The following is a 23,940-nucleotide window of genomic DNA, read 5'->3' as shown; positions in this document are numbered from 1 at the left end:
ATTCTTGACTGGGAATTGTACTGTTATTTATTGATTGATTGATTGATTGATTGATTGATTGATTGATGAAGATTAAGCCACCCAAAAGGTGGCACGGGCATAAATAGCCCGTAAGTGGTGGCCCTTTTGAGCCATTACCAGTATCAAGAGATGATACTGGAGATCTGTGGAGATGCGAATGCACCCTGCGTGACGGGAGATGTCTCCCTTGTTAATGTGTTAAGATGAAGATGAAGCCACCCAAATTGATTGATTGATGAAGATTAAGCCACCCAAGAGGTGGCACGGGCATGAATAGGCCGTAAGTGGTGGCCCTTTCGAGCCATTACCAGTATCAAAAGATGATGCTGGAGATCTGTGGAGGCGCAACTGCACCCTGCGTGACGGGAGATGTCTCCAGGACCAAGTGGTGACCAAATGGTGAAGCCACCCAAAAGGTGGCACGGGCATGAATTGCCCGTAAGTGGTGGCCCTTTTGAGCCATCACCAGTATCAATAGATGATACTGAAGACCTGTGGAGGTGCAACTGCACCCTGCGTGACGGGAGATGTCTCCAATGAATGTGTCCAAGATGAAGATTAAGCCATCCAAAAAGTGGCACGGGCATGAATAGCCCGTAAGTGGTGGCCCTTTTGAGCCATTACCAATATCAAGAGCTGGAGATCTGTGGAGGTGCAACTGCACCCTGCGATGAAGATTAAGTCACCCAAAAGGTGGCACGGGCATGAATAGCCCGTAAGTGGTGGCCCTTTTGAGTCATTACCAATATCAAGAGCTGGAGATCTGTGGAGGTGCAACTGCACCCTGCGATGAAGATTAAGTCACCCAAAAGGTGGCACGGGCATGAATAGCTCGTAAGTGGTGGCCCTTTTGAGCCATCACTAGTATCAATAGATGATACTGGAGATCTGTGGAGGTACGACTGCACCATGCGTGATGGGAGATGTCTCCCATGTGAAGATGAAGATGAAGCCACCCAGAAGGTGGCACGGGCATGAATAGCTCGTAAGTGTTGGCCCTTTTGAGCCAATACCAGTATCAATAGATGATACTGGAGATCTGTGGAGGTGCAATTGCACCCTGCGTGACGGGAGATGTCTCCCGTGTCTGTTATTTATTCTGTTGTTGTTTAAGATTCGCTACTCAGAACGATAAGTTCCAGTAGCACGGGCTATGGTGAGCCTGTAAGTGGAGGCTCTTTGGAGCCATTATCTGTATCAGTGGCTGATACTAGAGATGTGGCGATGGATGGGGGTCTTCATGATGGTTTTCAGTCTGGAGGGCTGGCTATACCAGTTATGGAGCTGGTGGGGTTAGTTTAGACCTCTAGGTTTTCCGTTTTTTCTTTGCCTGCGACTTTGGCTGAGCAGTGCTGTCGTTAGAGTTTGGTGACGTGGCCTCCATGAGGAAGTCTTGAACCGTGTAGGTGTCGTATTTGTGATGCGGCGGTGGAGCTCCTACTATGATTTCCTCGTCTGAGGAGTCCGTAACCTCCGTAGTGGGCGTTTTTGTCTTTCGCCTCGCAGCCTTAGGTAGGTTTAGGTGTCGTTGATTGGTGGTTGTAGCTAATTCAGGAGCGCTGGTGGTACTGTTATCGTTTGTAGACAGCATGTCTACTAGCGCGGCTGCTGAGATAGTGATGGTAGGAGTGTTGGAAGCTGGAGAAGGAATTACCTCTGTTTGTGTCGCCCGGGTCATGGGCGGTTCTGGAGTCGGTGTTGAAGTTGACCACCTGGTCGTCCTGGTGGTAGTCTCCGGAGTGGTAGAGGAGGCAGTGAGATTTACGCTAGTGGCTATGATGGGGGCCAGGCCATTGTCTATGTATAATGCGTTTAGTTCACTGACAAAGCGCTGGTTGTCTGGTCCTGCAAGCCTTTCCGCTAGTTTAAGAAGACCAGGGATAATCCCTGCACGTGATGCAGGGGGCTGTGAAGGAGACTGTGGGACCTTCTCATTGGGGACCTTGGGTCCCCAATGAGAAGGCTGTGTCACTTGCTGGGAGGAGCCACATGTTGGTAAGACTGGAAAGTCTTCAGGTCGATTAGTGAGAGCTAAGGTGGTGAGTTGAACGCTTGGGGCTCTGGTCGAGGAGGTAGACGAGTTGTTTCTTTTGGCTTCAACCTGGGCCTTGATGATTTCCTGTCTGCGGGGGCAGCGGTAGGAAATTGCGGGGTGATTGCCATCACAGAGCAAGCAGTGATGGACTGTTGCCTTGCATATGGAGTAGTGATGGTCCAGTGCGCACAGGCTGCACCTCTGGACAGGGTGCTGACACTTGTTGGTCGGGTGGAAGAGCTCGTTGCACTTAAAGCACTGCTGGATCTCATGGTATCGTTCCTTTTTTATTTGGTGGGGTGGTATTTTTAGGCCGAAGCAGTAGAATCCTTGTGTGGCAGCCTGGGTGGCCGCAGCTATGGTGGTAAACGTAATCTTCATTGATGTTTTGTCGGTGTTGCAGAACTCTAGGTTGAATACCGACAGGTTTGGATTTTCGTCCTCGATATTGTTTATGATATGATGTTGAGGTCGCTCAGCTATCCACCGGCTGGTCCTGCTGGTAACAACAGTTCTTCCGGCCAGGAACTGACGTGGGAAGTGAGGATGTAGGTAGTGCTCTTTGCGAAGAAAGGCATCGTTAGTGAGGAGTTTTTCTAGCTCCTCTTCACATGAAAAGTAGAGCACGATATCTTCACCTTCCTGACTAATGTCAGCGGGTTTGAGGCCAGTTACGTCCTTCAGGACCTTTAAAGTATTGCTTCTTCCGATAGCATGACCGTCAAGTGGAGTAGCTCTGACCTTAAGACGTTTGGGTCGCATTGTGGCCATACTGCGCCTTGTGATGTGTTGGCGGGAGATGTCTCTCCCGTCCTGTGAATGAACGTTCTGCTTTGTGTGTGACTGTATTTATTCGATTGATTGATTGATAAAGATTAAGCCACCCAAAAGGTGGCACGGGCATGAATAGCCCGTAAGTGGTGGCCCTTTTGAGCCATTACCAGTATCAATAGATGATACTGGAGATCTGTGGAGGTGCGACTGCACCCTGCGTGATGGGAGATGCCTCCCGTGTATTTATTCTCATATCACTTCCTTATATATGGTGACTACCCCTCACCTTTCTTTACTAGGACAGGAGGATGTGAGAACTGTTACCTGTAATTAGGGATAGAATTATAGCTTGTATAGTTAGTGCTAATTAGTTACACCATTAAGATAATGAGATAATGGAGAGAGTATAAGAATTACTCGCTACATCTCCAAAAGAACACCGCCTAGCTGTGTTTACTCTTGGTCATGAGGGAGTAATGGGGGGGGTCACATGGGACATGCGAAGACAAGTGAACGAATTCAGTTATCGTTCTATTGGCCAGGGATGACTAGGGACATACAGCGGTATACTCGGTCGTGTGACGCCTGTCAACGCACCGCTGACAGATGTAAGGTGCAGCCTTTCCTCATCACAGATTAACCATTAAAGATGGTCAGTATTGATATAATTGGTTCAATTGACCCGAGGGCATCGGACGGCAGCAGATATATCCAGACCATAGTTGATTATGCTACTCGTTATCCAGAGGCGGCACCTCTGAAGAATATCGAGACCGTCACAGTGGTGGAAGCATTGATTGGGTTCTTCAGTCGCCTTGGTATACCTGATAAGATACACAGCGACAGGGGAGCACAGTTCACCAGTGTGATGATGGTGGAAGTAGCTAGGCTACTCATGTTGCAGTCATCATTCACCACACCTTATCATGCCATGGGGAATGGGTTGGTAGAGCGGTTCAATGGAACCCTGAAGAGGATGCTCAGGAAGATGTGCATAGAGCAACTCAAGGAATGGTGGCGATACACTAACCCGGTACTGTTTGCCTACAGGGAAGTACCCCAGGTAAGTACCCTGTTCTCGCCATTCGAGCTCCTGTATGGTCGCACGGTAAAGGGATCGCTGCATGTATTGAAGAATCTATGGGAAGGGGAAGACTGTACCCTAGAACCAAGACGATGGATGAATACGTCCTGAGAATTTTGTAGGTGGTTATCATCTATCCCCTTACTACTCTGTTTTTCAGGGACGTGAGGTTCAGCTCATTTAGCTTTTCCTCGTAGCTCATACCTCTCAGTTCTGGGACGAGCCTGGTGGCATACCGCTGAATCTTCTCTAACTTTGTCTTGTGTTTAACTAGGTGTGAACTCCAGGCTGGAGCTGCATATTCCAGGATTGGTCTGACATAAGTGGTATACAGGGTCCTGAACGATTCCTTACACAAGTTTCTAATGGCAGTTCTTATGTTGGCCAGTCTATCTTGAGGTTATCTTGAGATGATTTCGGGGCTTTAGTGTCCCCGCGGCCCGGTCCTCGACCAGGCCTCCACCCCCAGGAAACAGCCCGTGACAGCTGACTAACACCCAGGTTCCTATTTTACTGCTAGGTAACAGGGGCATAGGGTGAAAGAAACTCTGCCCATTGTTTCTCGCCGGCGCCTGGGATCGAACCCAGGACCACAGGATCACAAGACCAGCGTGCTGTCCGCTCGGCCGACCGGCTCCCTAGGCGGCTCCTCTAGCATATGCTGCTGATATATACTTTTGATGCGGGCCCCTGGGGACACGTTCGGTGTCATATCAACCCCCAGATCTTTCTCTCTGTTTGACTCTTGCAGGATTTTACCTCCCAGATGGTATCTTGTGTTCAGCCCAAAGAGAAGGGGGATGAGTGAGAAAGGGAAGAGGAGGGGATAGGGTAAGAGAAGGGGGGTAAGGAGAAGGGGGGGTAAGGAGAAGGGGTAAGAGAAGGGGGTAAAGAAGGGGAGGGATAAGAAAAGGGGGAGATGAGGAGAAGGGGGAAGATGAGGGGGAAGAGGGGAGGGATAAAAAAAGGGGATGAGGGGGAAGGGGAAGAGGAGGGCGGAGAGAGGAGGGGGTAAGAAAAGGGGAAGAGGAGGGCGGAGAGAGGAGGGGTAAGAAAAGGGGAAGAGGAGGGGGAGGGGTAAGAGATGGGTGGTAAGGAGGGATGAGGGGTAAGAGAAGTGTGGATGAGGAGGAGGGGTGAAATGAGGAGGAGGGGAAAGAGAAGGGGGAGTAAGGAGAAGGGGGTAAGAGAAGGGGAAGATGAGGAGGAGGGGGAAGAAGAAGGGGGAAGAGAAGGGGAAAGAGAAGGGGGATGAAGAGGGGGAGGGGTAAAAGAAGGGGATGAGGAGGAAGGGGAAGAGGAGAGCGGAGAGAGGAGGAGTAAGAGGAGGGGGAGGGGTAAGTGATGGGGGGTAAGAAGGGATGAGGGGTAAGAGAAGTGTGGATGAGGAGGAGGGGGAAATGAGGAGGAGGTGAAATGGGGAGGGGTAAGAAAACGGGAATGAGGAGGAGGAAGGGGAAGAGAAGGGGGGAAGGAACAGGGGAGGAGGGAAGATTGGAGGGTAAGGGGAGATGGGGGAGGGAGTCTAACGGGATCCTATGTGACGGCTGAAGCTTGTACACTGTAATCCTACAATAGTTGCCATGACGTGTTAGCACGCTGGATTATACAGGCAAGTCTTGGTAGATTCATATGGTGTGTTCACCTCATATGGTGTGTTAGGGAGCTGGTCGGCCGAGCGGACAGCACGCTGGACTTGTCATCCTGTGGTCCTGGGTTCGATCCCAGGCGCCGGCGAGAAACAATGGGCAGAGTTTCTTTCACCCTATGCCCCTGTTACCTAGCAGTAAAATAGGTACCTGGGTGTTAGTCAGCTGTCACGGGCTGCTTCCTAGGGGTGGAGGCCTGGTCGAGGACCGGGCCGCGGGGACACTAAAAAAAAAAAAAAAAAAAGCCCCGAAATCATCTCAAGATCACAAGATAACCACCTTCATAAAAAACAGCAAGAAAAATAAAGAATCAGATAATGATGCTTTAAATAACTTTATCTCTAATTTATAACAATGCAGGTTGGTGGGGCAGTGACGGTTGTCAAGAGGCTGTCACCAGGCGAGAAGTGACCGTGGTGGGCCAGTGTTTATGCGTAGTTACACCGTCACCCCCTCCCCCTGCTCCTCCTCCTCTCCCTTCTTTTACCCTTCCCCTCTTCCCCCTTCCTTCTCTTACCCCTCCCCTCTTCCCCTCCTTCTCTTACCCCTTCCCTCTTTCCCTCTTCTTCCCCTTCCTTATCATCCTCATCCTCCTTCTCTTACCAATACCCTCTTCCCCCTCCTCCTCATCCACCCTTTTCTTACCCCCTCCCCCCTACTCTTCCTCTTCTCTTACCCTTCTTCCTCATCCCCTTCTCTTCCCCCTCCTCTTACCCCACCCTCTCCTTACCCACCCTTCCCTTACCCTCTCCACTCTTTACCCCCCCCCCTTCTCTTTCCCCTCCTCTTCCTTTTCCTCTTCACCCTCATCCTTCTACCCCTCCCCTCTTCCCCCCCTCCATACCCCCCCTTCTCTTACCCCTCCCCCTCCTATTCCGCTTCCTCACTCATCCCCCTTCTCTTACCCCTCCCCCTCCTCTTCCCCTTCCTCCTTATCCTCCTTCTCTTACCACTCCCCTCTTTCCCCACCTCTTCCCCTTCCTCCTCATTCCCATCTCTTACCCCTCCCCCTCCTCATTTCCCTTCTCTTTCCTCTTCTCTTCCCCCTTCTCTTACCCCTCCCCTCTCCCCTCCTCTTCCCCTTCCTTCTCATCCCCCTTCTCTTACTCCTCCTCCTCTTCGCCCTCCCCTTCTTACCTCTACTAATCCTACCCCTGCTATTCTTCCCCCTCCTCTTGTCCTCCGTCACTTAATTCCACCTTCCCCGACGTCCTCCTTCCCCCTCCTCCTCTTCCTCCTTCCTCCAAGACCTACTCCTTCCTCCTCTACCTCATCCTCCTTCCACCTCAGCCTCGACCTCTTCCTCCTCCCGCTCATCCTCCTCCTCCTTCCTCCTCGACCTCCTACTCCTTCTTCCTCCTCCTCCTTCTTCCTCGCCCTCCTCCTCCTCCCTCCTTCTCGCCTTTCTCCTCCTCCTTCCTCCTAGCCCTCTTCCTCCTTTCTCCTTGCCCTCCTCCTTCCTCTTCGCCCTCCTCCCTCTTCGCTCTTCTCCTTCCTCTTCGCCCTTCACCTCCTTCCTCCTCGCCCTCCTCCTCCTTCCCTCTCGCCTTCCTCCTCCTCCTTCTTCCTCCTCGCCCTCTTCCTCCTTTCTCCTCGTCCTTCCTCTTCGCCCTCCTCCTTCCTCTTCGCCCTTCTCTTCTTTCCTCCTCGCCCTCCTCCTCCTTCCCCCTCTTCCTACTCTTTTCTCCTCGCCCTCCTCCTCATGCCTCCTCTTCCTACTTCTTCTTCCTCCTTCCTTCTCGCCCTCCTCCTTCCGCCTTGCCCACCTCCCTCTTTCTCCCCGCCCTGCTCCTCCTCCTTCCTTCTCGCTCTTTTCCTCCTTCATCCCTGCCCTCTCCCTCCTTCCTCCTTGCCCTCCTCCTCCTTCCTCCTCGCCCTCCTCCTCCTTCCTCCTCGCCCTCCTCTTCCTTCCTCCTCGCCCCCCTCCTCCTCCTTCCTCCTTGCCCTACTACTTCCTCCTCCTCTTTCTTCCTTCATGTCCTCCTCTTTCCTCTTCGCCCTCCTTCTCCTTCCTTCTTGCCCCTTCTCCTCCTTCTCCTTCCTTCTCGCTCTCATCCTCCTCTGTCTCGACCTCCTCCTTCTTCCTCCTCGGTCTTCTCCTCCTTCCTCCTCGAGCTCCTCCATCTTATACTCTTCCTCCTCGGCCTCCTTCTCCTTCCTCCTCGACCTCATCCTCTTACTTGGAATTCTTCCTCCTTCCTCCTCGACCTCCTCCTCCTTCCTTCTTAACCTCCTCCTCCTCCACCTTCCTCTTCTGCATCCTTCCTCCTCCTCCTCGGCCTCCTCCTTCCTACCTTACCTACTCCTCCTTCCATTTCGACCTCCTACTTCTCCTTCCTCTTCCTCCTTCTTCCTTCCTGTAACTATCACTCACCACTACCACCAACCACCACCCACTAAAAACTACCACCACCACTATAGAATCTCCATTAAGTGAAAAAATTAATCAAAACGGCGAACCAACCTTAATTAAGATCCTGTTCTATTTTCTAAATGTAGAAATATATTTTTATATTTCTACATTTACATATATAACAACAATAACAAGTACTATGTTTATGATGTCGGAAAATCCGACACCATTTACTAGTATCAATTCAACAGGCAGATAATATTGCTGCTGCGTTGTATAAACAAGTTAACCCATAGAAAATGTAGCTTGTAGAGGAATTTTCCGTCTGTAGAAAATGGGATATCATTGCCACATACTATTATAAATTCATCAACTCTTCTGTTGGGAATTATTCTTAAATACGTTAGTCTTTGGACTTTTACCATCATAAAACATCTCATTTGAATTAACTTAATTATCAGTATCAAAATAAAGTAAATGTGACCCTTCTATCAGTTACTGACATCTCTATAAAGTGAGGGAGGCGTCAGTGAGTGAGGAGGAAGGGGTCAGCCATTGTTGTTAAGACCAGAGGCGCAGTGGAGCAAATTCGGCTCCTATAATTTCTCTTGGACGAAGTGTGATAGAGATCAGAGTAGTGGTCTTCCATCATCAACACGCTGTCAACATAATCAAGGAAAGTGTCTTACCGAAACCCGTTTATCTAATCATTTTTGCTCATTAATGTTAGGTAGATATTGGGCGAACTGGTTAGAATGTGAACCCGCCTCATAATAAAAGGTAATTATGCCTTGGTCCTTATTATTTAATATATGGTGTTTTCTCTGATATAGCTGTCATATATTAGGATTCTGGCTTTACAGCTAGTGCCCTTTGACAGGAACAAGAAGAGGAAGCAAAACTTGATACATCAGTTACTTGGTGATAGAAGCTAGCCTCAAACGAGGATAATTTGGTGTCTACATCCTAGTTATACCTGGTGGACTAAGCCTGCTGTACAATAAGATAAGGAACCTCCTCAATGTATACTAATATATGTAGTTAATACTGTAGTTGTGATTGGCTGCATGTATATAAATTTAATATAAACCTCCCCCACTAATGTGTAAAGATCGATTTGTGAGATTATTGCAGAAATACAGTCCACTTAACATCATACTAATTGCTATCGAAATATATAAATTAACGCAAATATAAATTCTATATAAATTCATATAAATTAAATATAAATCTCACAGGTCGGTTCCCACATTATTTGGTCCTTCGAAACCGGATTATTTGGTCCTTCGAACCTAGATTATTTGGTCTTTCGAACCTAGATGGTCTAGAGAGCTAGATTGTCATCAAATTAAATAAACTAGTGTAATAAATTAGTGAACAATACTTAGCCAGTCAAAGACCGGCAGCATAGCCTCCCTCGAAGAGCTCACGACCCCCTCAGCTCAGTCCAGCCTCATCAGCGGTTTCACAGTCACCCACAGATTTGGTGGGTTATTATTCCGTGAAATGATAGCCTTATATTGAAGCCAGCCAAACTAGTGGCTGTGTCCTCACAAGATTGTTCACGGATTTTGTGGAGTTAATTTTGCGAGGTCACTAATAATATTTAATAATTCTAGATAATATTAGAAGTTTCATAGAGGCATAGAGGCTATTATCAATAATTGTGTATATTATTTCTCCAAAATAGAGAATTATTTAATATATATTGCACTAGTGTTCGCAATACAATGTTTACCAATTGCCAACCCACACCAGGTAGGATATTACCATTGACTAGTTGAACTATTTATTGTTCATCCTAGTCCCATTATTACCATAGTCTACTTGTACTATATTAAACAACCTAGCACCATTAATGAATGGTGTAGACCCTATTTTGGATGTAATTATTACCAGTTTGAGTTCAGTTGTGTATATATAATAATTTATTTATGATCATTACGCCTTTGAGTGATTAATTAGTGTCTATACCATCCTAGGGTGATAATCGAGGAGCTAACCCAAAGGTACTTCCAGTGACACTAGTTTATCACTCAAATCATTAGTGTGTATGATTATATATATATATATATATATATATATATATATATATATATATATATATATATATATATATATATATATATATATATATACATATATATATATATATATATATATATATATATATATATATATATATATATATATATATATATATATATATATATATATAAAATGTGTATTAATTTTAAGTGCTAACCTCTAGAAGAGGTAGGATTATCGCCTAGTGAGTGCAGAATTTTACCCTAGGCTACTATCAGTACTTGCTCACTATTTATGAGCCAGTGGTGCCCAATTAACAAGTCGCCATGACTAATCCACAGAAAGCAAAGCGTGCTTTAGTAGCAAGTAAACGTCAACTGACAAGAGATCTCGACCAATATGAAAAATTGTTATATGAGCCTGTAATTAATTATCGTCGGTTGAAAATACCACTACTACAGATTCAAACCCAACTGCATATATTGAAAGCAAATAGGAAATCTTACCAAAATCAGGTCCACGACGACGACGACATAGTAGTTGAAGATGTGGAACCATTCCTGTCTGACCTAGCACAATATGAAGAAGAAACTCAAGCCAGGTTGGAACATTTACACAGGATAATTGAATCAGAACAATTAGCCAGTACATCAAATAAAGTAGATAATATTATGGATAATTTGGATCTTTTTGAGAATAAATGTCAAGCCAGATTAGATCCTTTAATCAACAAGGATAAAGCTTCACCCAATATTATACCACCAGAAATTAAGCAGTTCTCAGACAATTTATCCACAGTCTCTGTGGAGTCTGAAAACCCAATACCTGAGGCTACTAAGTTAACATGCCTCCAAACTGAAATTAGAGGTGAAGCTGAACCAGTAGTAGAAAATGTAAATGAAAATAGCGGCAGCATTAATTTCCCAGTCCAGCTTCCTAGGGATAATGCTGGCAATGAGAAAACTGTCATACATCTAGTACTACAATTGCTGGATTTACCTCAACCTGATCACACTGCTGACTCATTACAATCCTTCAGCATGGAGTTTGAGTCACTACTAAGAACATTCAGTCTTAAGGTTGATATAACTACTAGTGAATGGATGACCAAAGTAGTCCTTCAACGAAAATTGTCCAGCAATATACTAGATGAATTATACACACATCAACATAACACCATCCTGACAGTACAGGACATCATTGAAGATTTACATTCCATCATAAACAAACGACGTGCAAATGAGGAAGTTAAAGCCTCTTGCAAGCCTTCAGAAATAGAAAATAAGAGTCAATTAAAGGGTAAAACAACTACCACAAATAAACATCAGTCAATTACTCTAACATCAAGTTGCAGGAAATCTGACAATGCAGCAGAATCCTCGAAGCCTACTGTTACTAGTTCACCCAAACCGGTAACTTCCAAACGTGCAGTAGGCTGGGGGACATGTATGTTCTGCAAAAAGAAACATTCAACATACCGTTGTGCTAATTTTCCAGACAGAGACACTCCTATTAAGCGACTCCAGGAATTAGGGAGATATTCAAGGTGTCTCAAGTCACACAACATAGGTTATTGTGATACCCAATTCAACACCTGCAACAGGTATAGAAGAGGTAGGCACCATGCAGCACTGTGCAAACATACGAAATTAACGTATTCAAAACCCAAGGTGGAAGATAGCATTCCCACCACAGTACAGTACTGCAAGTTGCAACAAACAACGAGTGTCCAATCGGCAAAGTCTAAAGGTAATACGACTTTGCCTACTGCCCAAATTACCATCCAGAATAAGAGGGCCAAGGTCCATACCCGTGGGTTGTTTGACCAAGGATCCCAGAGAACATATGTCACTAAAGGGTTGGCAGATGTAGCTACAGTTAAAACCTGTAGCCCAGACGACAATCAACATCTCAGGGGTTTATAACAGATGCAGGACCTCAAGTCTACCAGGTGGTACAACCATCAGTACGTTTAGGCAGGTACGTCTGTCAAGTACAAGCCATTGTGGTGGACAAAATACCAGTAGACCTACAAGTTCAAGGTCTGAGAGCAACAACCAAATTCCTGAGAAATAGAGGAATAAAATTGGCAGATAATATTAAGTCTGATCACCTCACCGACTCCGGTCTCCTTATAGGTACAGACTACTACCATCGATTCATTGGTAGCCCTACTAAATATCAGGGCATAACCATGCTAAATTCTGCAAGAGGCAAATTACTCTCAGGCCCAGTATTAAGCCTGAGGAGACCTATGCCTGCAGATAAACAATACCAGTAGAAATCTAAATTTGTCAGTTGATTATATTTCTCCAGTAGCATTATACTAAGGAGGTTACAGCTGACTACAGCAACAGAGGTTGATGTTAATATAATCATTTAAAGCTGAAGATGAGTTCATGAGGCTTCAGTGGCAAATCAGTGAACAGTAGCCTAAACAGCTACAAGTCACTGCGACCAATGTCATTGAATCCACTGCAGTCTCAGAACCATACTTAGCTTTAATGATGGGCTATTCAATCCTCTGAATCAATTAACTAAATTAAAACCCAATAAATCTGACGACTGATTTTGATACATTTATTATTTAATCAAGATGAATTCCATGGGCCTCATTGTATATATATCAGTGACCAGTTACCTGAACAAGCTTCAAGTTATATCTAATGTCACTGATCTCACTGCAGTCCCTGAATCATGCTTGACTGTAGTACTTGATCACATTCAGTCTTCTGGGTTAAATATGTATTTAGGCTTGAATTTTAGCCTTTCAAGAGTTAACAGGGAAATGAAATCGCATTAGACTTCTAACCCCTGCAACTCGAGTATGGGACATCCGTACTGTACGAACAGATGCACAAATGTGTGATTACTAATTACTAACATCAAATTAATTTAATAATTCGAAGGAGGAGTATCGGTGTTCATCTGTTCTAAATAGGATTTCGACCCGTGAGCAGCCCCCGGGGAATTATGTCGGAAAATCCGACACCATTTACTAATATCAATTCAACAGGCAGATAATATTGCTGCTGCATTGTATAAACAAGTTAACCCATAGAAAATGTAGCTTGTAGTGGAATTTTCCACCTATAGAAAATGGGATATCATTGCCACATACTATTATAAATTCATCAACTATTCTGTTGGGAATTATTCTTAAATACAATAGTCTTTGGACTTTTACCATCATAAAACATCTCATTTGAATTAACTTAATAATCAGTATCAAAATAAAGTAAATGTGACCCTTCTATCAGTTACTGACTTCTCTACAAAGTGAGGGAGGCGTCAGTGAGTGAGGAGGAAGGGGTCAGCCATTGTTGTTAAGACCAGAGGCGCAGTGGAGCAAATTCGGCTCCTATAATTTCTCTTTGAAGAAGTGTGATGGAGATCAGAGTAGTGGTCTTTCATCATCAACACACTGTCAGCATATTTAAGAAAAGTGTCCTACCGAAACCCGTTTATCTAATCATTTTTGGCCATTAATGTTAAGAAGATATTGGGCGAACTGGTTAGAATGCGAACCCGCCTCATAATAAAAGGTAATTAAGCCTTGGTCCTTATTATTTAATATACAGTGTTTTCTCTGATATAGTTGTCATATATTAGGATTCTGGCTTTACAGTTAGCGCCCTTTGACAGGAACAAGAAGAGGAAGCAAGACTTGATACATCAGTTACTGGTATTATAGTGCAGGTTGGTGGTGTTGTCGTGTTGTTCCTCCTTTACGGACAACCCAACCCACAACTCGGTAGAGTGCTTATACTTCACTAGGAAATCACACTAGGCGCTTCTGGCTCTTGGAGAGGGGCTCAACGTCACACGTTTAGGGGATGCGGCTCCAACACTCAGCCTCATTGTCACATGCACACACCCACTCGAGCCGCTGTGACTCCCCACTCTCTCCTTGTGGGATATAATCTCCTCAATCCCCTTTGACTTACTAGTTTTCCGTCCTACCCTGTCCACAGCGGTGGTTCTTGGTTCTTTCTCTCTCTCTCTCTTTCTTTACTATTTCCTGGGAAGCCTCACTAGGACATGGGCAAACACTAGCAAATTTGAATACATTTACTGGACAAAGCACATACACAATACATATGCACATATAATAATAATGAATCCTCCACTCTATACTATTTCAGTCAATGTTCCCAGCTCAATTACACAGCTGGCACGTCTGCACACTTCTCTTCTCTTGGAGATATATCACTAGGGGTTCCTTTCTGACATGAGCTCAGACGGAGCGCGGCTTTCCCCTGCGATGTTTGGCGCTCAAGTGAGGTCAAAGCCCTCCAGATGCGAGCCTCATGCCTCTGTAACGGGGGGGTGGGGGAAATAGCTCTCTTTTGTCCATTATTCCAACCCCCAGTTAACTAACGAGGCCGGGGGAAACAGCTCTCTCTAGTCCGTTATCCCGTCCTCAGTTAGCTAACTATTCTAGAGCACCTCCAGAGTTCCTAAGGCAACCTCTGTCGTTCAACACCTTGTAACCTAGGTATTTGACTACCTAGGTGCTACGACTACAAGGCGCCATAACTTGATCAGCTACCCGAAACTCTAGAGAGAACTCTAGAATACATTTCACTGCCACAAACGTATGAGAGAAAGGAAAGGAAAGAAATGGATAATGAAGTAATTAGAGGGTTTGGGGTGAGAGAGGTAGAGAGGTGGGAGGAGCGAGGAGGGTCATTAGTTGAAAGGGAGAGTTTAGAGGAGGGGTGGAGGGAGAGGAGAAGATAGGTAGAAGTAGAAGACTAGATAGTAGAAGTAGAAGAGTAGGTAGTAGTAGAAGAAATGCTGCCACCATCCATTCAAGACCATTACATACAAGACAAAGAATGGAACTTGTCTGTATCACCATATTCTCAAAGATGTTATCAAGAGGTCATTATTAGTCTGTTCCATCTGTATCGTGTACTCATTAAATCATGAAACCGCAGAGGCTTTCTCATCTCAACTCAAAAACTTTAGGGAACAAAGTTAAAGACCATTTAAATAATAAATTCAATTATATTTCACATGATAAGAATCATAATTTAAGCAATTCAATTCAAATGTTAAAGATTAATATTCAAAGTGAGCCATCATCCAAGAATTTGAGAACCCTACAACTTGACTGCCCCTGCTTCTCACACAACATTTGTAAACACGACCAAGTCACCTTAATGCTCAACTCACCAAGTGTCAGCCTATAGCTGGATTGAGAGGGGGGGGGTCTGTAGTTGACAGAGACTGTCCCGCCCTGCCGGCCGACAGCCTCCCTGGCTAGGCCGTCTTCTCTGCTCTGCTGGCCAGGTCCTGTTCTTCTCTATCCCTATGCTCTGCTCTCCGAGTATATATTGGGGAACCTAGTAACTAACTCCGCCCACAAGTAGATAGCCTCAGGCACTCTACCAAGCCACTCCTTAAACGTCGGCATGTTTGAAGGCTACCAGGCTCCAATTATAAGATTAGCAGAAGCAAGGTGAAATTCACATGATCTGACCTCAGGTCACTTGAGGTCATTAACGCTTAGAGGTGTGAGTCTCAGGCCGACCAAACTGGCGCCTTCTCAAATCCTTGTCTCTGACTCATATACTATATATATTTTAAATAAACTAAACCAAACACTTTTACAGTGTTACACCTCCAGCAAATTATCCACATCTCCTAACCAGTCATTTATCTGTTTTCTTATTCACTGCCCATAATCTTAAACTCCATGTAAAATTTACCCAATTATTTTTTACATATGAATCTTCATGTCTGTATTTCCGACCTCCTAGTCAGGTCAGGCTTGATAGAATAATTCTCAAAATGAAGGCTCGTTTTTCGGCTACCTGGGATCATAACACAGGGTGATGGAAGCTAGCCTCAAACGAGGATAATTTGGTGTCTTCATCCTAGTTATACCTGGTAGACAAAGCCTGCTGTACAATAATATAAGGAACCTCCTCAATGTATACTAATATATGTAGTTAATACTGTAGTTTGATTGGCTGCATATATATAAATTTAATATACCCCCCCCCTGACCGGGGAGCCGGTCAGCTGAGCGGACAGCACGCTGTACTTGTGATCCTGTGGTCCTGGGTTCGATCTCGGGCGCCGACGAGAAACAATGGGTAGAGTTTCTTTCACCCTATGCCCCTGTTACCTAGCAGTAAAATAGGTACCTGGGTGTTAGTCAGCTGTCATGGGCAGCTTCCTGGGGGTGGAGGCCTGGTCGAGGACCGGGCCGCGGGGACACTAAAAAGCCCCGAAATCATCTCAAGATAACCTCCCCCCCCCTAATGTGTAAGGATCGATTTGTGAGATTATTGCAGAAATACAGTCCACTTAATATCATACTAATTGCTATCGAAATATATAAATTAACGTAAATATAGATTCTATATAAATTCATATAAATTAAATATAAATCTCACAGGTCGGTTCCCACATATGAAACATTTAAGGTTGCCACAAGGTTTCAAGTTTTTTTTTAGCCAACGTTTCGTGCAGAACGTTTTGGAAACTTATTTACTTCCACACAAAATTACGTATCTAATGTGTGAACGTTGACACTACTTTCCAACACTTTCCAGATATGTTGTGGCAACCTAAAATTGTTTCCTGGGCTGTCACATGTTGCTCTCGGCGCTTTCACAGGTGGTGCATGTTGCTCCCAGCAGCTTTCACAGGAGGTGCATGTTGCTCCCAGGGGCTCTAGCAGGTGGTGCATGTTGCTTCAGGCGACTCTCACAGGTGGTGCATGCTGCTCCCGGCGACTCTCACAGGTGGTGCATGTTGCTTCCCGTGGCTCTCACAGGTGTGGTGTGTTGCTAACAGCGGCTCTCACAGGTAGTGTGTGTGTTGCTCCTCGCGGCTCTCACATGTGGTGCATGTTGCTTCAGGCGGCTCTCAGAGGTGGTGCATGTTGCTCCCCGTGGCTCTCACAGGTGGTGTGTGTTGCTCACAGCGGCTCTCACAGGTGGTGTGTGTGTTGCTCCCCGTGACTCTCACGGGTGGTGCATGTTGCTCCCAGCGGCTCTCACAGGTGGTGCATGCTGCTCCCAGCGGCTCTCACAGTAGGTGCATGTTGCTCCCAGCGGCTCTCAAAGTTGGTGCATGTTGCTCCCCGTGGCTCTCACAGGTGGTGCATGTTGCTCCCAGCGGCTCTCACAGTTGGTGCATGTTGCTCCCCGTGGCTCTCACAGATGGTGCATGTTGCTCCCAGCGGCTCTCAAAGTTGGTGCATGTTGCTCCCCGTGGCTCTCACAGGTGGTGCATGTTGCTCACAGTTGGTGCATGTTGCTCACAGTTGGTGCATGTTGCTCCCCGTGGCTCTCACGGGTGGTGCATGTTGCTCCCAGCGGCTCTCACAGGTGGTGCATGCTGCTCCCAGCGGCTCTCACAGTAGGTGCATGTTGCTCCCAGCGGCTCTCACAGTTGTGCATGTTGCTCCCCGTGGCTCTCACAGGTGGTGCATGTTGCTCCCAGCGGCTCTCACAGTTGGTGCATGTTGCTCCCCGTGGCTCTCACAGGTGGTGCATGTTGCTCCCAGCGGCTCTCACAGTTGGTGCATGTTGCTCCCCGCGGCTCTCACAGGTGGTGCATGTTGCTCCCAGCGGCTCTCACAGTTGGTGCATGTTGCTCCCCGTGGCTCTCACAGGTGGTGCATGTTGCTCCCAGCGGCTCTCACAGGTGGTGCATGTTCCTCCCAGCGGCTCTCACAGGTGGTGCATGTTGCTCCCAGCGGCTCTCACAGGTGGTGCATGTTGCTCCCAGCGGCTCTCACAGTTGGTGCATGTTGCTCCCCGTGGCTCTCACAGGTGGTGCACGTTGCTCCCAGCGGCTCTCACAGGTGGTGCATGTTGCTCCCAGCGGCTCTCACAGTTGGTGCATGTTGCTCCCCGTGGCTCTCACAGGTGGCGCATGTTGTTCCCAGCGGCTCTCACAGGTGGTGCATGTTGTTCCCAGCGGCTCTCACAGGTGGTGCATGTTCCTCCCAGCGGCTCTCACAGGTGGTGCATGTTGCTCCCAGCGGCTCTCACAGGTGGTGCATGTTGCTCCCAGCGGCTCTCACAGGTGGTGCATGTTGCTCCCAGCGGCTCTCACAGGTGGTGCATGTTCCTCCCAGCGGCTCTCACAGGTGGTGCATGTTGCTCCCAGCGGCTCTCACAGGTGGTGCATGTTGCTCCCAGCGGCTCTCACAGGTGGTGCATGTTGCTCCCAGCGGCTCTCACAGTTGGTGCATGTTGCTCCCCGTGGCTCTCACAGGTGGTGCATGTTGCTCCCAGCGGCTCTCACAGGTGGCGCATGTTGTTCCCAGCGGCTCTCACAGGTGGTGCATGTTGTTCCCAGCGGCTCTCACAGGTGGTGCATGTTCCTCCTCGTGGCTCTCACAGGTGGTGCATGTTGTTCCCAGCGGCTCTCACAGGTGGTGCATGTTCCTCCCAGCGGCTCTCACAGGTGGTGCATGTTGTTCCCAGCGGCTCTCACAGGTGGTGCATGTTGTTCCCAGCGGCTCTCACAGGTGGTGCATGTTCCTCCCAGCGGCTCTCACAGGTGGTGCATGTTGCTCCCAGCGGCTCTCACAGGTGGTGCATGTTGCTCTCCGCGGCTGTCACTGGGCGACACACCAGTATCGAAATAAAAATATAACAAGCGATAAGATATCAGGGAGACCCAAGGACAATAACATGCACCACATGTGATCACTACTCATGCTCTGTTCTGACCGAAGCTGCGTGCTGACTGAAGCTGTGTTTTGACCTAGGGTGTGTGCTGACCGAAATTGTATGCTACCTGGTGCTGTGTGCTGACCGAAGGTGTGTGTTGTTCTTCCGAAAGTATGTACAAAGCAACTCTCTGTGGTGCACAATTATTCATGCTATGAACTGATTGCTGTGCTGACAGAGCTGAAAACTCATCAAATAACATTGGTGACAACTGCTGTGTTGCTGTCATTGGGAGCAACACTCTTTGTGCACAAGGCGTGGCTACAGGTCAGTTTGCTGCTGTGTTGCTGTGATTGGGAGCAATACTACTTGTGCACAATGCCTGGCTACAGGTCAGTCTGTGTAGCTTATTGTTGTGTTTTGCATTGAAATGCTTATGTGCTTTGTAAAATTGAAGTAGTTACAGTGAATTCTAAACTAACATTAACATTGCAATAAGTGTTTATTATTCTGTGAATATTAATATAAATGGGTGGTTTATTATTCACTTAAGCCATTTAATCCACCACTGAGGTTGGTGAAATGGCTTAAATAAATGTACAATTTATTAATCATTTTCAATATAAAAGATAATGAAAAATAACGTGCATTTCTCTTTCATTATGATGGTGATCGAATTTGTGATATCTTTAACACTGAATAAAACTGGTAGATATCCCAGTGTCAAACATTATGACACAGAGATCGAGATCTTGAGATGATTTCGGGGCTTTAGTGTTCCCGCGGCCCAGTCCTCGATCAGGCCTCCACCCCCAGGAAGCACCCCGTGACAGCTGACTAACTCCCAGGTACCTATTTTACTGCTAGGTAACAGGGGCATAGGGTGAAAGAAACTCTGCCCATTGTTTCTCGCCGGCGCCCAGGATCGAACCCGGGACCACAGAACAAGAGGTGGCATTAATACCCTATTAATGCCACCTCTTGTTCTGTCTTGTGTTGATGAAATTAATACCGTATTAATGCCACCTCACCCCATCCACCTCACTAAAATGTAGATATAAAATCGGAGATGCGTAAGTTCTATTCAGTTGTGTATTTGTAAACTAAAGTCTTTGAAAATGTAATAAGTTTTACGAAACGCGCTCGTGTCGCGTCAGACTAGGAATAAAAATTAATTTTGGAGAATTGATTTTTGATTTACCTCCAACAGTGAAAAGAAATGTACGAAAGATTGAGAAAATTCGTGTTAGAATTATTAATCTTACTTTTTCGGTCATATTTAATAATATATATATATATATATATATATATATATATATATATATATATATATATATATATATATATATATATATATATATATATATATAACTGAAAACTCCCAGAAGCAACGCAACTGGTATGTACAAGAAGCCTTAATCCACTTGACCATCATGACCGGACATAATGAGGTGATAGCCTAAGCTATTTGAACCACCCCACCGCCGGCACTCGGATAGTAATCTTGGGCATAGCATTTTACCAAATCACCTCATTCTTTGGGGCACACGTGAGGAACAGAAATGCGAACAAGCCTGAATGGTCCCCAGGACAATATGCAACTGAAAACTCACACCCCAGAAGTGACTCGAACCCATACTCCCAGAAGCAACGCAACTGGTATGTACAAGACGCCTTAATCCACTTGACCATCACGACCGGACATAATAAGGTGATAGCCTAAGCTATTTGAACCACCCCACCGCCGGCACTCGGATAGTAATCTTGGGCATAGCATTTTACCAAATCACCTCATTCCTTGGGGCACACGTGAGGAACAGAAATGCGAACAAGCCTGAATGGTCCCCAAGACAATATGCAACTGAAAACTCACACCCCAGAAGTGACTCGAACCCATACTCCCAGAAGCAACGCAACTGGTATGTACAAGACGCCTTAATCCACTTGACCATCACGACCGGACATAATGAGGTGATAGCCTAAGCTATTTGAACCACCCCACCGCCGGCACACGGACAGTAATCTTGGGCATAGCATTTTACCAAATCACCTCATTCTTTGGGGCACACGTGAGGAACACAAATGCGAACAAGCCTGAATGGTCCCCAGGACAATATGCAACTGAAAACTCACACCCCAGAAGTGACTCGAACCCATACTCCCAGAAGCAACGCAACTGGTATGTACAAGACGCCTTAATCCACTTGACCATCACGACCGGACATAATAAGGTGATAGCCTAAGCTATTTGAACCACCCCACCGCCGGCACTCGGATAGTAATCTTGGGCATAGCATTTTACCAAATCACCTCATTCCTTGGGGCACACGTGAGGAACACAAATGCGAACAAGCCTGAATGGTCCCCAGGACAATATGCAACTGAAAACTCACACCCCAGAAGTGACTCGAACCCATACTCCCAGAAGCAACGCAACTGGTATGTACAAGACGCCTTAATCCACTTGACCATCACGACCGGACATAATGAGGTGATAGCCTAAGCTATTTGAACCACCCCACCGCCGGCACTCGGATAGTAATCTTGGGCATAGCATTTTACCAAATCACCTCATTCTTTGGGGCACACATGAGGAACACAAATGCGAACAAGCCTGAATGGTCCCCAGGACAATATGCAACTGAAAACTCACACCCCAGAAGTGACTTGAACCCATACTCCAAGAAGCAACGCAACTGGTATGTACAAGACGCCTTATTCCACTTGACCATCACGACCGGACATAATGAGGTGATAGCCTAAGCTATTTGAACCACTCCACCGCCGGTACTCGGATAGTAATCTTGGGCATAGCATTTAACCAAATCACCTCATTCTTTGGGGCACACGTGAGGAACACAAATGCGAACAAGCCTGAATGGTCCCCAGGACAATATGCAACTGAAAACTCACACCCCAGAAGTGACTCGAACCCATACTCCCAGAAGCAACGCAACTGGTATGTACAAGACGCCTTAATCCACTTGACCATCACGACCGGACATAATAAGGTGATAGCCTAAGCTATTTGAACCACCCCACCGCCGGCACTCGGATAGTAATCTTGGGCATAGCATTTTACCAAATCACCTCATTCCTTGGGGCACACGTGAGGAACACAAATGCGAACAAGCCTGAATGGTCCCCAGGACAATATGCAACTGAAAACTCACACCCCAGAAGTGACTCGAACCCATACTCCCAGAAGCAACGCAACTGGTATGTACAAGACGCCTTAATCCACTTGACCATCACGACCGGACATAATGAGGTGATAGCCTAAGCTATTTGAACCACCCCACCGCCGGCACTCGGATAGTAATCTTGGGCATAGCATTTTACCAAATCACCTCATTCTTTGGGGCACACATGAGGAACACAAATGCGAACAAGCCTGAATGGTCCCCAGGACAATATGCAACTGAAAACTCACACCCCAGAAGTGACTTGAACCCATACTCCAAGAAGCAACGCAACTGGTATGTACAAGACGCCTTATTCCACTTGACCATCACGACCGGACATAATGAGGTGATAGCCTAAGCTATTTGAACCACTCCACCGCCGGTACTCGGATAGTAATCTTGGGCATAGCATTTTACCAAATCACCTCATTCTTTGGGGCACACGTGAGGAACACAAATGCGAACAAGCCTGAATGGTCCCCAGGAAAATATGCAACTGAAAACTCACACCCCAGAAGTGACTCGAACCCATACTCTCAGAAGCAACGCAACTGGTATGTACAAGACGCCTTAATCCACTTGACCATCACGACCGGACATAATGAGGTGATAGCCTAAGGTATTTGAACCACCCCACCGCCGGCACTCGGATAGTAATCTTGGGCATAGCATTTTACCAAATCACCTCATTCTTTGGGGCACACGTGAGGAACACAAATGCGAACAAGCCTGAATGGTCCCCAGGACAATATGCAACTGAAAACTCACACCCCAGAAGTGACTCGAACCCATACTCCCAGAAGCAACGCAACTGGTACATACATTTTGGTAAAATGCTATTCCCAAGAATACTATCCGAGTGCCGGCGGTGGGGTGGTTCAAATAGATTAGGCTATCACCTCATTATGTCCGGTCGTGATGGTCAAGTGGATTAAGGCGTCTTGTACATACCAGTTGCGTTGCTTCTGGGAGTATGGGTTCGAGTCACTTCTGGGGTGTGAGTTTTCAGTTGCATATTGTCCTGGGGACCATTCAGGCTTGTTCGCATATATATATATATATATATATATATATATATATATATGTGTATATATATATATATATATATATATATATATATATATATATGTCGTACCTAGTAGCCAGAACTCACTTTTTGGCCTACTATTCAAGGCCCGATTTGCCTAATATGCCAAATTTTCCTGAATTAATATATTTTTTCTAATTTTTTTCTTATGAAATGATAAAGCTACCCATTTCATTATGTATGAGGTCAATTTTTTTTTATTGGAGTTAAAATTAACGTAGATATATGACCGAACCTAGCCAACCCTACCTAACCTAACCTAACCTATCTTTACAGGTTAGGTTTGGTTAGGTAGCCGAAAAAGTTAGGTTAGGTTAGGTTAGGTAGGTTAGGTAGTCGAAAAACAATGAATTCATGAAAACTTGGCTTACTAGGCAAATTTGGCCTTGCATAGTAGGCTGAGAAGTGAGTTCTGGCTACTAGGTACGACATATATATATATATATATATATATATATATATATATGTATATATATATATATATATATATATATATATATATATATATATATATATATATATATATATAGTCGAAAAACAATTAATGCATGAAAACTTGGCTTATTAGGCAAATTGGGCCTTGCATAGTAGGCTGAGAAGTGCGTTCTGGCTACTAGGAACGACATATATATATATATATATATATATATATATATATATATATATATATATATATATATATATATATATATATATATATATATATATATATATATATGTATATACATGTCGTACCTAGTAGCCAGAACGCACTTCTCTGCCTACTTTGCATGGCCCGATTTGCCTAATAAGCCAAGTTTTCATGATTTAATTGTTTTTCGACGACTTAACCTACCTAACCTAACCTAACCTAACTTTTTCGGCTACCTAACCTAACCTAACCTATAAAGATAGATTAGGTTAGGTTAGGTAGGGTTGGTTAGGTTTGGTCATATATCTATGTTAATTTTAACTCCAATAAAAAAAAATTGACCTTATACATAATGAAATGGGTAGCTTTATCATTTCATAAGAAAAAAATTTGAAAAAAAATAATAATTCAGGAAAACTTGGCTTATTAGGCAAATCGGGCATTGCAT

The 23,940-nt window shown here is 45.6% G+C and overlaps 1 protein-coding gene and 1 long non-coding RNA gene across 9 annotated transcripts in view; one reads left to right on the top strand and one right to left on the bottom strand.

The window, feature by feature from the left end:
- LOC138355117 (uncharacterized) overlaps positions 1-18,533 on the bottom strand; it is a 94,616-nt gene extending 76,083 nt beyond the window's left edge. The window contains exon 1 of the long non-coding RNA XR_011223833.1: positions 15,126-18,533. This is a non-coding gene — a long non-coding RNA (uncharacterized lncRNA). The remainder of the gene's footprint in view (positions 1-15,125) is intronic.
- Positions 3,645-23,940, top strand: part of LOC123769133 (galactoside alpha-(1,2)-fucosyltransferase 1) — a 263,820-nt gene continuing 243,524 nt past the window's right edge. For 5 of the 8 annotated variants that reach the window (XM_069309810.1, XM_069309805.1, XM_069309811.1 and 2 more), the window contains exon 1: positions 18,630-18,981. In XM_069309810.1, the coding sequence (XP_069165911.1) occupies positions 18,968-18,981 (14 nt within the window). In that variant the 5' untranslated portion in view covers positions 18,630-18,967. Of the gene's footprint in view, positions 3,894-18,606; positions 18,982-23,940 lie in introns of those variants that run through there. The other 3 variants (XM_069309807.1, XM_069309808.1, XM_069309806.1) reach the window with 3 other exon arrangements.

Source organism: Procambarus clarkii, chromosome 66 (assembly GCF_040958095.1).
Source record: "Procambarus clarkii isolate CNS0578487 chromosome 66, FALCON_Pclarkii_2.0, whole genome shotgun sequence".
Lineage (NCBI taxonomy): Eukaryota > Metazoa > Arthropoda > Malacostraca > Decapoda > Cambaridae > Procambarus > Procambarus clarkii.
This window is presented reverse-complemented; position numbering and strand designations above follow the sequence as displayed.